We start from the raw sequence: 13,937 nt of genomic DNA, 5'->3' as shown, positions 1-13,937 counted from the left end.
ATATTAATCCTTCCAATCAATGAACACGGTATGTGCTTCCACTTATTTGTATCTTCCTCAATTCTTTCTTCAGTGTCCTATAGTTTTCCAAGTACAGATTTTTCACCTCCTTGGTTAAATTTATTTTTTGTTGTTGTTGCAATAGTAAATGGGATTTTTTTCTTAGTTTCTCTTTCTGATAGTTCATTTTTGATGTATAAAAATGCCATTTATTTTTAAGTGTTGATTTTGTATCCTGTTATCTTGCTAAATTCATTTATTAGGTCTAGTAGTTTTCTGTTGGATTTTATAGAGTTTTCTATGTACAATATCATGTCATTTGGTAATAATGATTGTTTTATTTCCTCTTTTCCAATTTGGATGCCTTTTATTTCTTCTTCTTATCTGATTGCTGTTCATAGCAGTATTATTTACAATAGCCAAGATCTGGAAACAGCCTGCGTACCTATCAGTAGATGAGGGGATAAAAGAGCTGTGGCACATTTACACAATGGACTACTATGCAGAAGTAAAAGAAGGAAATCTTACCTTCTGCAACTGCATGGATGGACCTGGAGACTATTATGCGAAGTGAAATAAGCCAGTCAGAGAAAGACAAATACCGTATGATCTCACTTATATGTAGTATCTGATGGACAATGTAAACTAACAAGCAAGATAGAAACAGAGGCATAGAAAGGTGGGACAGACTAACAGCTACTGGAAGGCAGGAGGTGGGGGGACTAGGTGAAGGTAGAGGGAGTAGCCAAACAACATGTACATGACCCATGGGCACAGACGACAGTGTGGGGATTGCCTGAAGGAGTGGTGGGGTTGGGGTGGAGTTGGGCAAAGGGGAAATAATTGAGACAACTGTAATAGCATAAACAAATATAATTTAAAAAGAAAAAAGAAAGGAAAGGCTGAGAACCTGGTACAGATTAAAAGAGACTGAAGACACCTGACAACTCAAAGCAGCATGTGCTTCTAGACTGACTCCTGTACTGGAGGTTTTCTTTTTTTAAAGAAGGCACAGTGGACATTACTTGATAAATTGACAAAAATGGACTGTGAATGAGAGATAAAACTTTTTGTGCCAAATGAAAGGGATAACTGTATGGTGTATAAGAGAACCTTTTTATTAAAAAGTACAATAAAATACTGAAGACACAGTGCATGATACATGAACTCAGGTATGCAGGAATGCATGCCCATTTTTCATACATGTGTGTGCACTCACGTACAGGGAGAAGGGGGAGGGAGGGAAGGAGACAGAAACAGACACACCAAGAGATAGAGAGGAGAGAAATCACAAATGCACCAAAATGTTAGTATGTAGGTCTGGGTAAAGAGTTTATGGTTTTACCATGCATGCAATTTTTCCACAAGTTCAATTATGTTCAAATAAATACATTTGAAAACTGGATTGTTTTCCTGAATTTTGCCTGACCTTGACATTTCCAGCTCAATCCTGCAGCTACTGCCACCTCGGTGCCCCACCCCCCAGAAGTGGGCGATTCTGTCCCGGGGGGAGAGCTGGCCTGCGCTGCACATTTGAAGCACGCCCACTGTTCAGAGGACTTTACCAATTACCGGAGGAGGTCACCAACTCCAAAAGAAAATAATACTTAAAAATTTTACATAATATAAAACAAAAAAGAATAAACTCAAGATGTTTACTGCAGGGAACCCCTCATTTCTTGTCTGGTGCCCCCAGGCCTTGGTCTTGCAGGGTTTTGTGTTGCGAATGGGTTTGCAGCACGTCCTCCGCTCTGCTGCTCACCTGCCTCTCCTCAAATGCGCTCCCAGCTTCCCAAAATGCGTTGACGTCTTTGTTTTATCTTCTCTATTTGTCTTCCTCAAGTACTTATTTTTTAAATCCTTTACTTATTCTAACTTTATTTAAATATAGTTCACATACCATATAATTCACCCATTTAAGGTATGTGTAATTTTATAATTTTTGTATATTCACAGATATGTTCACCCGCAGTGAATTTTAAAATATTTTCAAAATTTCAGAAAGAAACCTTAAAACCTTTAGTTATCATCCCTCCCCTCCTGTCTCCCCCTCCAGCCCTAAACAACCATTAATGGATTTTCTGTTTCTCTAGTTTTCTCTGTTTTGGACATTTCATGAAAATGGAATCATACATGATCATTTATGACTAACTTTATTCACTTAGCATAATGCTTTTAAGGTTCATCCATGTGGTAGCGTGTGTTAATACTTTTCACTGTCAAACATGTCACATCATATGGATACACTATGTGTTACTTACTCATTCATCAGTTGATGCAGTTGATGGACCTTTGGGTTGTTTGCACCTTTTGACTATTATGAATACTGAACACTTCTGCTGTGGACCTTTGTTTGCCGGTTTTGGTGTGGACGTGCGTTTTCATCTCTCACGAGTGTATACTGAGAGGTGGAATTGCTGAGTCACATGGTAACTTCCTGTTTGACATTTTGAGGAAGTGCCAGCCTAGTTGTCAAAGGGCTTCACCCTTTCTCATTCCCACCAGCAACGGGTGAGGGTTCCCCTTGCTCCACATTCTATGACACTTCTCTGACCTTTTCATTCTAGCCATTTCTTTGTGTGTCTGTTCCGACATCGTAGTGTCTTTGATAGGCATTTTTTCTGATGGCTAGTGATATTGAGCATCTTCTCATCTATTACTTTTAATGGCATTTTAGGAAGAAACAGATAAACAAGGGTGTCTGATCTACTCGTTTAAGTCATTTACATGTGTGACAGGAAAATGATTTTCTTCATAATACTTAAAAACACCTATAGTGATGCCAGTTCGGTAGTGTTCTACTTCTGTGCATTTAGCATGTTGGCATAGTTACTGTGTGCTCAAGGAACAGCGATATTGTGCCCTGGATTTACTCTAAAGACTCTGGATTTAATCTTTACTCTGTAAGATTACTTCTTGCATGGAATTGAGGGAAGAGTTCACTCAAATGACTCCTCAGGGCTGAGAAAAAGGCAGAGCAGAAGTGACCGCCAAAGCCTTTAGAGCTCGATGCTGTTCACATCCGTGGTGCGTGTGTTCTACGGGTGATGAATATCAAACAAAAATGAGAACTCTGAGGTGGACACATAGCATCGTCTGAGAGATGGATGGCAAGGAGTTTCAATAGGCTTTTCCACTTTATTATATTGTAAAAATGGGATGTATTACACATGCGAAATGATAATTGTGAAAGTTGGGTGAGGGCAGTGGGAAGATATGTTGTTCTATCTGTTCTTAGGAATGTTTGAACGTTTCTGTGTTAACAAGCTTTAACAAAACAAAAGATGTTGTGTATCTCGTAAGGAGAGGGAGGGGCAAAGTGCCACTGGCAACGTGCATCAGTCCTTCACGGACGGGCATTTAGCTGCGTCTTCATATGATGATTTAGGGAAGAGCCACTCCTTTGACATTGGGAAGAAAACTTCTTTTTGTATAACAGAAAAGAAAAAGAATAGGAAGAAGGGTGGGTATGTGTGCAGGTTTGGCAGAAAGAGAAACAAACATTCCGTGGAGGTCCACGGTGAGCATTGAAATATCTGTAACCCTGGTGCATAGTCCAGAACTCACCTCTGGTTCATGAGCTGCAGGTGTTTGGGGGACTGCAGCTCCACCGAAGCCTGAATGTCAGAGGGGGTGGGGGGCATCTCCACCCTGCCAGGTGCTCTGTACACACTAAAGGCAAGATCCTGTATATTTCCCCTTTCCCAAAGTTCCCCTTTCCCAAAGTCAGGGAGCCATGTCTGATGACATCCCTGCAAATACTGTTTCGGTTCCCATGTGTTTTTGGTGTAAGGCACCAGTATGCAGTGCGGTGCACTGATCGGCCTCGGCAGGTGGAGCTTAGATCAGTATCAGAAGCTGGGAGCAAGACAGGGTCCCTGTGTGGGGCCGAAGGGGCAGAAACCTTTGTCCACCAGCAAGGCCGCTCTTCCCGTTGTTTGTTCTTTCTCATGCACTCTAGGGCATATTTTCCTTACTTTTAGCTTTATTTTACTCTGGGAGGCTGCCTGGTTGACATTCCTTCCACTCAGCCAAAAAAAAAAGTCATTAATCCCACAGCCTAAAGGAGTCACTTCCCCAGGGTGACTTTCCAGTGGACACACATCGGTGTCAAGGTGAAGTGCGCTTCCCCATCACATGCACGTGGCCCATGATCCACTGCAGCAGCATCGCCCTAAACACTCCCACTCAGGGTTCACTCACCTTCAGGATCTCCTGATTACTGACTTCTAAATAATGATGAATGGGAGTGTCCCTTCTTCATTAATATTTTCTGAAAAATATGCCTATCCTTGACCTTTTTCAGATATAAGCCTGTCTTGCCTACTGCCCTAAAGGATATAAAACATTCCCTGAGGGGGAAGGTGTGGGCTGCTGTCCATGCTCATTAAGGCTAAGCTATGAGATAGGACACAGAGCCCATCTCCTCAAACTTCATCAGGGAGGAAGTGGGCTCTGGGGGAGGGCACATGATACCTACTTTTCAGAGAGAGCTCCAGGGTACTGGTCACTTTTGGAAGCAAAGGAAGCAATCAGTAGCAGCTGAACTAACTCCTTCCTTTCCCTCAGCGCAAGACCTGACATGGTCCAAACCCATGCCCCCAACACACTACACAGGAAAGACAGCACTGTTAGTAGAGAAACATTTATTAGGCAAATCAGGATTCTGTCCAAGGAAGGGATTTCCTGGAAATTCTAGAGAAGCATTTTCTGTCTAAATCATAGACACGGATCTCTGAACATAGTGCCTTTCTCAGTGGTGAGAGCAGCAGGAGGCCCCTGGGCAGTGTGAGGCCTGCAGGTGGGGCTTGGATGATGGGTCACAGTCCCCCTGCGGGGCACAGATTGGGAGTGCTGATGATATAAACTCTGGTCCTTTAGTGCCCCAACTTTCTGGGGGTGTCTGCCATTGTTTCTGGTGTATATGGTACTTGCAGGGTTGTGGGCAGCAAAGACAGCTGCTTGGCGGCAGGACTGACAGGCTGGAGCCCTGGGGTTGAGATGAGGCCGCTGGACAGGCTCCGCTCGGACCTGTGCTGCTGCCCTCTGCTGCACTGTCCCAAACCTTATCGCCCAGGGAAGGGGCTCCTGAGGGCAGGTGGGGGCTCCTGCACGCCGACACCCCAGTCTCTCCTCTGGGAACTTTCCAATGTCTGACATGGTTTTCTGGGCTTCTGTCATCCCCATAAAGGCAGCTCTGCTTCTAACTGGGCCTCTGCCCTGTGCACATGACCTGGGTCTGCTCTTCCCTTGGGGGTTTTCCTGCTTTGTGCAGATTACCCTAGGTTGAAGCCTTTGGAAAAAACTCTTCATTTTGTTTATGAAAAGACTATCAGGAGGAGACTGTCTCTTCTGTGACAGGGTTTGGGGACACCTGCTTCCAACCATCTCCTCAAACGCCACCTGAGTAGGTAATCTCTTTCTTCCAGGTTGGGGTGTTACCAACCCTGCATCCCCTCCACCAAGCTCTTGTGATTTGGAGCCTGTGGGGCTCACTTTCTTTAAAGCTGGTGGGAAATTCTTATCTGAGCACAACCTTGAGGCCTGCTTAGGGACCCAAGGCTCCTGCTGTTTCTCCACACTGACTGTTCTGTCCCCCAAATGGACATGTAGCACCTGGGAAGCTCCCATGTCCACACTGGTGACACCCTGAGCACCAGGCAGGGAGGCTTGGTTAGTCTCACAGGAAATGCCAGTGGGTTGGCCTTGGGTCTGTCTATTCTTTCTCTTCTCCAGTTTAGACTTTAACTCATCATTGTTGAAGTCTGATGACTTAGGATTTAAGTCAGTTGTTCCTTTAGTCTCATTCATATTTATTCTTTGGGGGAGTCCTGGCTTGCTGGTTGTCAAGCTGTCACTAGTTTTGTATTGAACAGCACTGAGCTCCTCAGCCTTGACCCCCTCCCTGGACGTGTTGGGCATGGAGGCAGGTTCTGCTTTCTCTTCCATATTTCTGTCCAGTTGCATTTCTGCTTTGTCACTGGAATTCACGCTCTTATCCTCTGACTCATGTCCGGCCCCAGGTTGCCTTGCGGGCAGCTCCGGGGGGTGAATGTTGGCTATTGGAAAATGTCTCTGACTTGCTTTGCCAGTGATGCTGTTTGTAACAGGCAGAAGGGTCTGTCTGGCATCCCCAATTCTCTGAACCTCCTCTATAAGCCTGTGTTTGATATCAGAGGGTGATTGTCTCAGGGCACCCTGTCCTTCCTTGCCCACAAGTGAGGTGGCAGAAAGAGAATTCAGGACACTGGCTGAGTTTTCTGTGCCCACTTTTTCTCTGTGAAAGAATTTAGAGCTTCCTCTCAAGGGCATGATGCCCCCTGATTTGGAGTTCACCTTTGAAGTCAGGTTAGTTGAGGCGGGAGAGTGGGGATCAAACAAGGAATGGGATGAAGTATCTTTCAGTTTAAAGATCTGTATGGATTCAAGGACCTTGGCGGGAAGGCCCCACAACATCCCTATACGAAGCTTGGTAATATGGGCTTCCAGCTTCTGCTGTGCACCAGACTCAAGGAAGGACAGACTCTGGGATGTACTCAGGCAGTAGTCCCCATCCACTGTTGGTGGCAAACTCCTCTGTTTTATTTCATTGTCAGGTTTTACAGAGAGAGTCTCCTCAATAGAGTGCCACGAACCATGCACAGTCCCGGGGAGCTGGCCCTCACTGATTTCCTCAAACTTCTTGCTCAGATGTACTTGCAGGACCTTTTCCAGTTGTCTCGGGCTTTCACTCTGCCCTGACACCACTGAGTTTTCTCCTGACCGACTCATCATGGCTCGGTCTTTCTCAGAGTCAGACCCTGCATCCTTATCTGAAGAGCTCTCTGAGTCACTCAGTGAATCTTTTGTATCACTCTTTTGGCTGTGTCCTTCACCTGTCCTCTCATCCTCCTCTTGCTGAAACATTTCTGGGCCCCACTCATGGAAGCTTCCTGGTTGGCTGCTCTGGCTCTTATACACAGAGATCCACGAGAGGCCATAACTGCTCTTTGACTCACATATGTCTGAGCAATGGTTTTGAGGCCTCATCAGTGACAGAGATTCGTGGATCCTGCGGGGCAGGCCCCACCTGTGTTGGATGAGCCTCTTTCTAAGGTGATGCTCAAATTTCTCTCGAAGTTCACTGCTGAGAGGAAAATCTATAGTATCGATGGAGACTGAAACATAGGCCTTCCAGGGCTGGCGCTGAGAAGAGGTGGGAGCTGAAGGACAGAAGTCTTCCCTAGACTTTTGAACAATGGAGGGCAAGCCCCACAAACTTTCTTGTTTCTTCTGCAACACATTCCATTCTAGGCATTGAATTTCAGATGAGGTGAGACATTCTAATTCATTCTGGGGCCCATGGAACTGTACTCCACAGTACAGTTCCTGGGGTATGGAACTGGATGGTAGGATTGGGAGTGGGGGTTGAAGGTGGGCCGGGGGTTGGATCTGAGTGAGAGGTAGGGGCTGGGATTGGGGCAGGGCTTGAGGCAAGGGCTGAGGTTGGGCCACAAGCAAGGATGGAGGTAGGAAATAAGGAAGCATTGGGGATTCTTGGCCCGTGGAAGCATTAGAAATGCTGTTGAAAATAAAGATTGAGGAATAGTCACCCAAGGCATGCACAGCAGAGGACAAGGACTCACTGTGAAGAGATGGAAGACCCCAGAAAAGCTGGACAAGTTTTTGCTTTAAATGGTCCTCCCTGCTCTTAGGATATGAGCACTGCTGTACCGAGTCATGCTCGTCAGGGCTGAGAAGCAGGTGTCCAGGATCTGTAAGTTTAGCATCAGTGTCTCCCCCAAAGGAAGTCTTTGTGGAGTGGAGGGCAGGAAACTCTAGATGGAAATCACATTGTGCCAACTTTGAAGAGAATGAGTCTTTTGGTTGAGGTGGGGATTGGTGCACTGGGAATTCGGATTCCAAGGGAGGAAAAGGCTCTGGAGGCAGAGTTTGACCTGGTGGTGAGGGTGACAAAAAATTACCCAAGGGGGGAGGTGGGAGAGGCTCAAGAAAAGGAGGTGGGATTAGGTCTCCTGGAGGGTCTGCTGAGGAGGCAGGAGACTGAGTGAATGATGACTCAGTCACAGGAGCTGTGGAAGCCAGAGGGGACACAGAGAGAGGAGAATCTTCCAGGGCCTCTGACAATGGCAGCCCACTGAGCTCAGCGGTTGTGTTATTATGCACCTCACAGGAGGGGTCCAGACATAAACGTTGATGAAAGTGGATGGTATCATGATGCTGGCCCAGGGGCCTGCAGGAGACAGGAGGTACAAAGCTGCAGCCAGAACCACATAAGGAAAGAAGGACCCATTGGCCGGCTGTGGGTGGAGCCACCTGAAGCCTATTGCCCCTTCACATTGCTCCACATCCATGACTTCACAACGCACTCAGTAGCACTCACCCCATGGCATTCACTCACATTCCCGTTCCTATGGCAACCCCCTCCCATGACTATGGAAGGCTGCACTGTATCCTTGGAATTGCATAGAACATGCTAAAGAGGGATTACGAAAAAGGGGGAAACTAGTCACCTTTTCAGGATTGAATTCAGCCTCCTATTCTTCTCTTCTTTCCTGGGGTAATATCTCGAACCTGGGAAACCAGGGGAGGGGGTTACATGTAATAAAGGTAGACACATCAGTATTACACAGGAGTCCCTTAATGCGGGCCTTTGGGGTTGTAGTCTCTGAAAGCCCCAAGAATTGATAGATGAAGCCAAGTGCTCAATGATATTTATAAGGTCCCCGTGTGCATTGCTTCATTTATAAATTATTTTTATATACATTATTTCACTTGATGCTCAAAACCACTCTGTGAAGCAGAGAGGTCAATGGTTATAACAATGAGGAATCTGATCAGCCTGAAGTCAAGGTATTTCACCAACTCAGGTGACAGAAGTTTTGACTCTGGACATCTACTGGGCCACACCCATTGCCCAGGTCCATCACTGCTTCATACCAGGGGCCGCAGAGCAGGGGATCTGAGAAGTCTCAGGGTCTGACTGTCTTTCCATGAACCTCCCCTCTGAGGGCTCTGTTTTCTGAGAGAGACTCTATCTACCAACCAGCAGAGATCATGGACCTGGTAGCTCACGGAAAAGACAGAGAGGGGGGAGAAAATGCAGACAACTGTAATTGAACAACATTAAAAAAAAAAGAGGGTCACCCTTGCGGAGCTCGGTTGGGATTAGCAGCACCTTACCTTTCGGGGTCCCACCTTTCCTTCTCCTCTTGGCTCTGCTCCAATGCTGAGAACAAAAAGAAAAGAATGACGGGTTGGGACTCATTTCTCTCACTGTTCCTAGGAAACTCAGATATTTACTATCCAAGAATAATGTCGCTCTGAGCCAACCAAGATCATTTTAATTAATAGAACTTTGTGTTCTTCTTCTTCTTCTTCTTCTTCTTCTTCTTCTTCTTCTTCTTCTTCTTCTTCTTCTTCTTCTTCTTCTTTTTTACCAATTTTTAAAGCTTCAAAATGTTTTTAATGTTTCCTTTTTTGAAAAGCTCAAGGAAGGATTTTGTCCATGAGGTCCACAGTTGATACTCCCCGAGGTCCTGTGCTCACTGTGGGCATTATAATCTGAGGCCTACAGTCACCCCTCTGTTCCCTCACATAGGACCCTGTAACCTGGGACAGAGCTCAGGCTGCAGCCTCTGCTCAGAGGCTCTCAGAGGCTCAGTGCTGCTCTCCTCATCAGCCCAACACAAAGGCTTGGTGTAGTGATGCCAGACAGGAGAATATGACTCATGGTAAAGCGCTGGTGAACTCTGATGTCGTGCAGAGATCCCAAAGCATCCAGGCCTAGGGAATCACTGTGTTTGGGATTTTAGCCAGAAACCTGTCACCACACCCAGATGGTCTGTGAGCTTCATATAGTAACCTCTCCTCCCTGAACCCTAACCCTACCTGGTCTCTTCCCCTGGAAGAGTGATGTTTTATTCTCTCCTCAGATACCCCATCTTTGGTGTCTCTCTGAGTCAACCAAACTCAGGTAGAAATGGAAACAATGGTAAATAATCTCTGTTGGGGCTCGCTCAGGGTTCCTTACCTTTCGAGTGCGTCCATTTTCCCAGCAGGTTGGGGTTGATGGAATTCCCACCAGGAAACAGAAAAGCAAGAGGAACAACCACAACACACAGATGTAAGCTAGGTTTCGGGTCTTATCTAAAGGTTCTGGGCAGAAGCTCAGATAAAGCTCTCGAAGGCTATTAAGAAATCGGTGGGGTCCCATGGCAAAGCTGCTTGACGCTACTGAGCTCTGAGAGTGCAGGCTCTGGACTTTATTGCCAGGCCTGCATCACACAGCACTGAGAAGTCACAGAGGGTTTCTGAGGGTGGGGCAGGGTACACCTTCAAGAGGGTGTGTCCACAGCCCCTCCCCTCTTCACCCCTCTTGGGCCTCTAGGTCCTTCTACCCTACTCTGCTACCCAGTTTTCCTTTTAACATATCATGTATTTACCTCAATGAATGCTCTTCTCATTTCATCTGTAACCCAAATATTACCTGGGTCCCCTTCAATGTTTGGAGACCTTGAGTTCGGTTTCACCATGTCCACTACCTTGCAAGTCTGAAATTCTGCCTTGATATTTTGCTTGTGCCCAGACATTTACACTCAGGATGACATATGTCCTCACATCCAACTTACATGAACCCAGGTACAGAACTTAAAGTTCCTCTAGACTTCATTTTGTGAATGTTAAATAGCAAATTTTATTTTTTTCAGTAAGTTATAAATGAACAATAAAAGCTTAAAATATCATCCATACCAGGAATACCTCTCACATACTTTACATTTATCTAACCCCTGAATTTTGTAATAAAACTCTCCCCAGGGCATTTCAGGCAGCCATGGAGGTGGCCGAGGTGGCATTTGGTAGAGTGAGGTCCCCATACAACCAACTGAGGGACATCGCCCCACAGAAGTCTGGTCCCAGATTTCACACTGCACTTGGTTGTACTGTCTCCGAGGAGGAGTGTTTTCTAAAAGCTCTAGGAGAATAACGTGCTGCTCTTTGAGGAGACTCATTGGAGACAAGTCATTGGTTAGGGTTCTCATATGTTTCTCGTTTTCTAGGGACAGTCCCCAGTGCTCTCTCACTCCCTTCCTGGTCACTATCCCACATGGGTGCAGCTGTTGTCAGGATCCCCAAAAGGCATCTGGTTCAAATGGAAGTGATGTAGGCTCTCAGGGCAGTTAGCACCCCACTGACTGAGTCGTAGACATAACAACCTACCTTGTACTCGTGTTGAGTCTCCCTGAGCTCTCACCATCATGGGTCCACTGGAATGCTGAGCCATGCGGCTTCCCAAACGCTGCAGGTGGATGGGTGCACATCCCCTCTGCTTATGCACACACTCCATTGCCTCCTCGGACTTCTCTTACACACCGCCTTCTTAGATAATATTATCAAGAGTCTCAAAATGGTGACGTGGAGCATCAAACCCAGCACTGAGTGCTCCTGAGCATGTCCCCTGTGTGACAGCACAGGTGGTATTCCCATGAACCTGCTCGGCAGCTCCGCTCCTCACCTAGGCTCACATCCTGGTCTTAGCACATTTTGACTGTGTGAACTTGAGGGTCTTAGTTAACCTCTTGGAAACCTCAGTTTTCTCACTGGTAAAATAGGAATGCACATAGTGCTTATTTTCAGCATCGTTATAAACATTTTATTAGTGTCTATCATAGTACTGGCCAACAGAAATAAAATGTGAGTCAAAAAAGCCATTCCCAATGTACTTTTAAGTTTTCTGCTAGTCACCTTTATAGACTCAGTCTTTGATTTTTTTCCAGGTCTTTCCTCAAAAGTAACCAACATGGAAACTCCTTCCCTGACCATTCTGCCTGTAGGAGGTAAAATTCTAAGGTGGCCGCATGACCTCCAACCCCCTGGTGTACCGTCCTCGGGCAGGTGGGACCTGTGATTCAGTGGGAGCTGACTCCCATGATTAGGTCACAGTCCTTGACTGTGAGTGGAGATTACCCTGGGTGGGCCATTGCAGACATTGTCCCTCTGCCTCCACGAGTTCTGCAGCTGCAGGAACTGAGTTCTGCCAACAGCACCTGAGTTTGGAAGAGACCCCGAGCCTCAGATCCGACCCAGCCCTGGCTGACTCTGACTACAACCTTGTGAGACTTACGCAGAGAACCCAGTGAACCATAGGCCTTGATTCCTGACCATGGATAGTGTGAGAGAATACATTTGTGTCACTTAAAGCCACTACACTTGTGGTGATTTGTTATGTATCAATAGAAAACTAATATAGTGTCTAAAATACATCTCTACCAGCACTCTCTATTCCTCTGTCCTCTGTTATTTTTCTTCAGAGCACTTTTGCTACCTGTCTGCTTTTGCTGTGGACTTCTGAATCATCTGAATAGTTTCTGCAGAGGAATGTTCAAGCTTAATGCAAAATGTGATACAAATTCATTGCTTTACTCCACAGGTGGCAAACACAAGGGCCGCAGCCGAATCTGGCCCTCCACCTTGTTTTATCCGCATGGCACCTTGTTTCTACCCGGCAGCAGCGCGGAGCTCTCATTTAACTGTTAAGGAGTAATTACATTTATACAGTCCTAAGATTACATTTGGCCCTTTGAAGGCAACTGCAAGGCTGATGTGGTCCCCGGGGAAAATGAGTTTGACACCCCTGCTCTACTCAGTCATTTTGAATGTGACAGCCACACAGTACACATGCTTACTCTGCTGGTATCTACCGCCCCCACTGACTAGTACAGTGAAGTCATCATTGTTCACCCATGCACATTCCAGTCCACTCTCCTTGGGGGCCAGGTTACATCAATGTGCAAACTGTTCTCTTTATATTAACAATGGTTAGACTTTTTCTGGACAGACCTCATATGTATAACTAACCTAGATCTTTTTTGGTTGTGATATGAGAATGTGGATAAACTATTTGGGGATAAATCTTTAAATATATTTTATGGTATCTTATATAGTTAGTTTTGTAGATGGTGCATGAATATTTCCAAAGAAGGCGTATTTCTGCAAGTAAACACTTTTTAATATACTCCAATATTCAGACATCCTGATATTCTATATATTTTACCTATATGACTTACCATGAGCTAGTATTATTTTAAAATTTCACTGTTTTACTCATATTTCTATTTATACTTAAAGTTTTAATACTTGCTTAAAATTTCACTGCTGCTATATGTTATTAATTCTGACTTATTCAATATAAAACAACACTTTTATCCTGGTTTAAGCTTTTTTTGCTTTAATTTTACCTTAGTAACAGTATATGTATGTTTTCTTGAATACATTTTTTCATCTGTTAATGAAAAACTGTCCTGTACCATCTTGAATGTCCCTCCGTGTGCAACCAATTACTGAGTGTTGTTTTAAAGCCCCTTTCACTTATCCAGACAGTGTCTGATGTTTTTCAGCCTAGTTATAATTCATTTTATTGCTGTCATTTAAAAACTACTTAATACCATCTCACTAGAAAATGCTTTATTTGCTTTTATTACAGTGGTTTGGAAGATAAACATTTGGTCTAAATAATCATAAATCTCTAGTAATCTAATATTAAATTACTGTCTTTAATGAAATATTAGGAATGTTGCGCTTTTGTTATTTTAATTTCAGATTGCTTTTTAAGTTATAAATCACATCAATTTTTACATAATTAATTTAAATATTTTAATTTTTATGTATTTAATTATAGGAATAATAGTTATGAGCTTTAGGTTTTCATATACAATTTTAGTTTGTTAAATTAAAATTTTTTCCCACAGCTTAGATCAGCGTGTCTGGGTCATTTCAGCTCCTTCACTGCCAGACCTGAGGGCAGGGGCTACTGCAGTTTCTCTGCCTCCTCTCTGTCCGCGGTGGCCGAGGTTTGAAGGTGTCTGCCGCTTTGGATTCTGAACTTCACACGGTCCTTCTTTTTCTTCATCTTGACAGATTTAGCACTCCTTTTTCCA

At 44.9% G+C, this 13,937-nt stretch overlaps 1 protein-coding gene across 1 annotated transcript; it reads right to left on the bottom strand.

The window, feature by feature from the left end:
* Nucleotides 1-4,719: 4,719 nt before the first annotated feature.
* On the bottom strand, nucleotides 4,720-11,284 carry LOC128781573 (spermatogenesis-associated protein 31D1-like). The gene is made up of 4 exons (XM_071220531.1): nucleotides 11,221-11,284; nucleotides 9,304-9,452; nucleotides 8,370-8,476; nucleotides 4,720-8,233 (listed from the first exon to the last, which is right to left on the bottom strand). Exons 1-4 carry the CDS (start codon nucleotides 11,282-11,284, stop codon nucleotides 4,720-4,722), a joined length of 3,834 nt encoding a protein of 1,277 aa, XP_071076632.1.
* Between the last annotated feature and the right edge of the window lie 2,653 nt (nucleotides 11,285-13,937).

The sequence above is a fragment of the Desmodus rotundus genome, chromosome 1 (assembly GCF_022682495.2).
Source record: "Desmodus rotundus isolate HL8 chromosome 1, HLdesRot8A.1, whole genome shotgun sequence".
NCBI lineage: Eukaryota > Metazoa > Chordata > Mammalia > Chiroptera > Phyllostomidae > Desmodus > Desmodus rotundus.
Note: the sequence above shows the minus strand (reverse complement) of the source record. Positions and strands in the feature narration are given on the sequence as shown.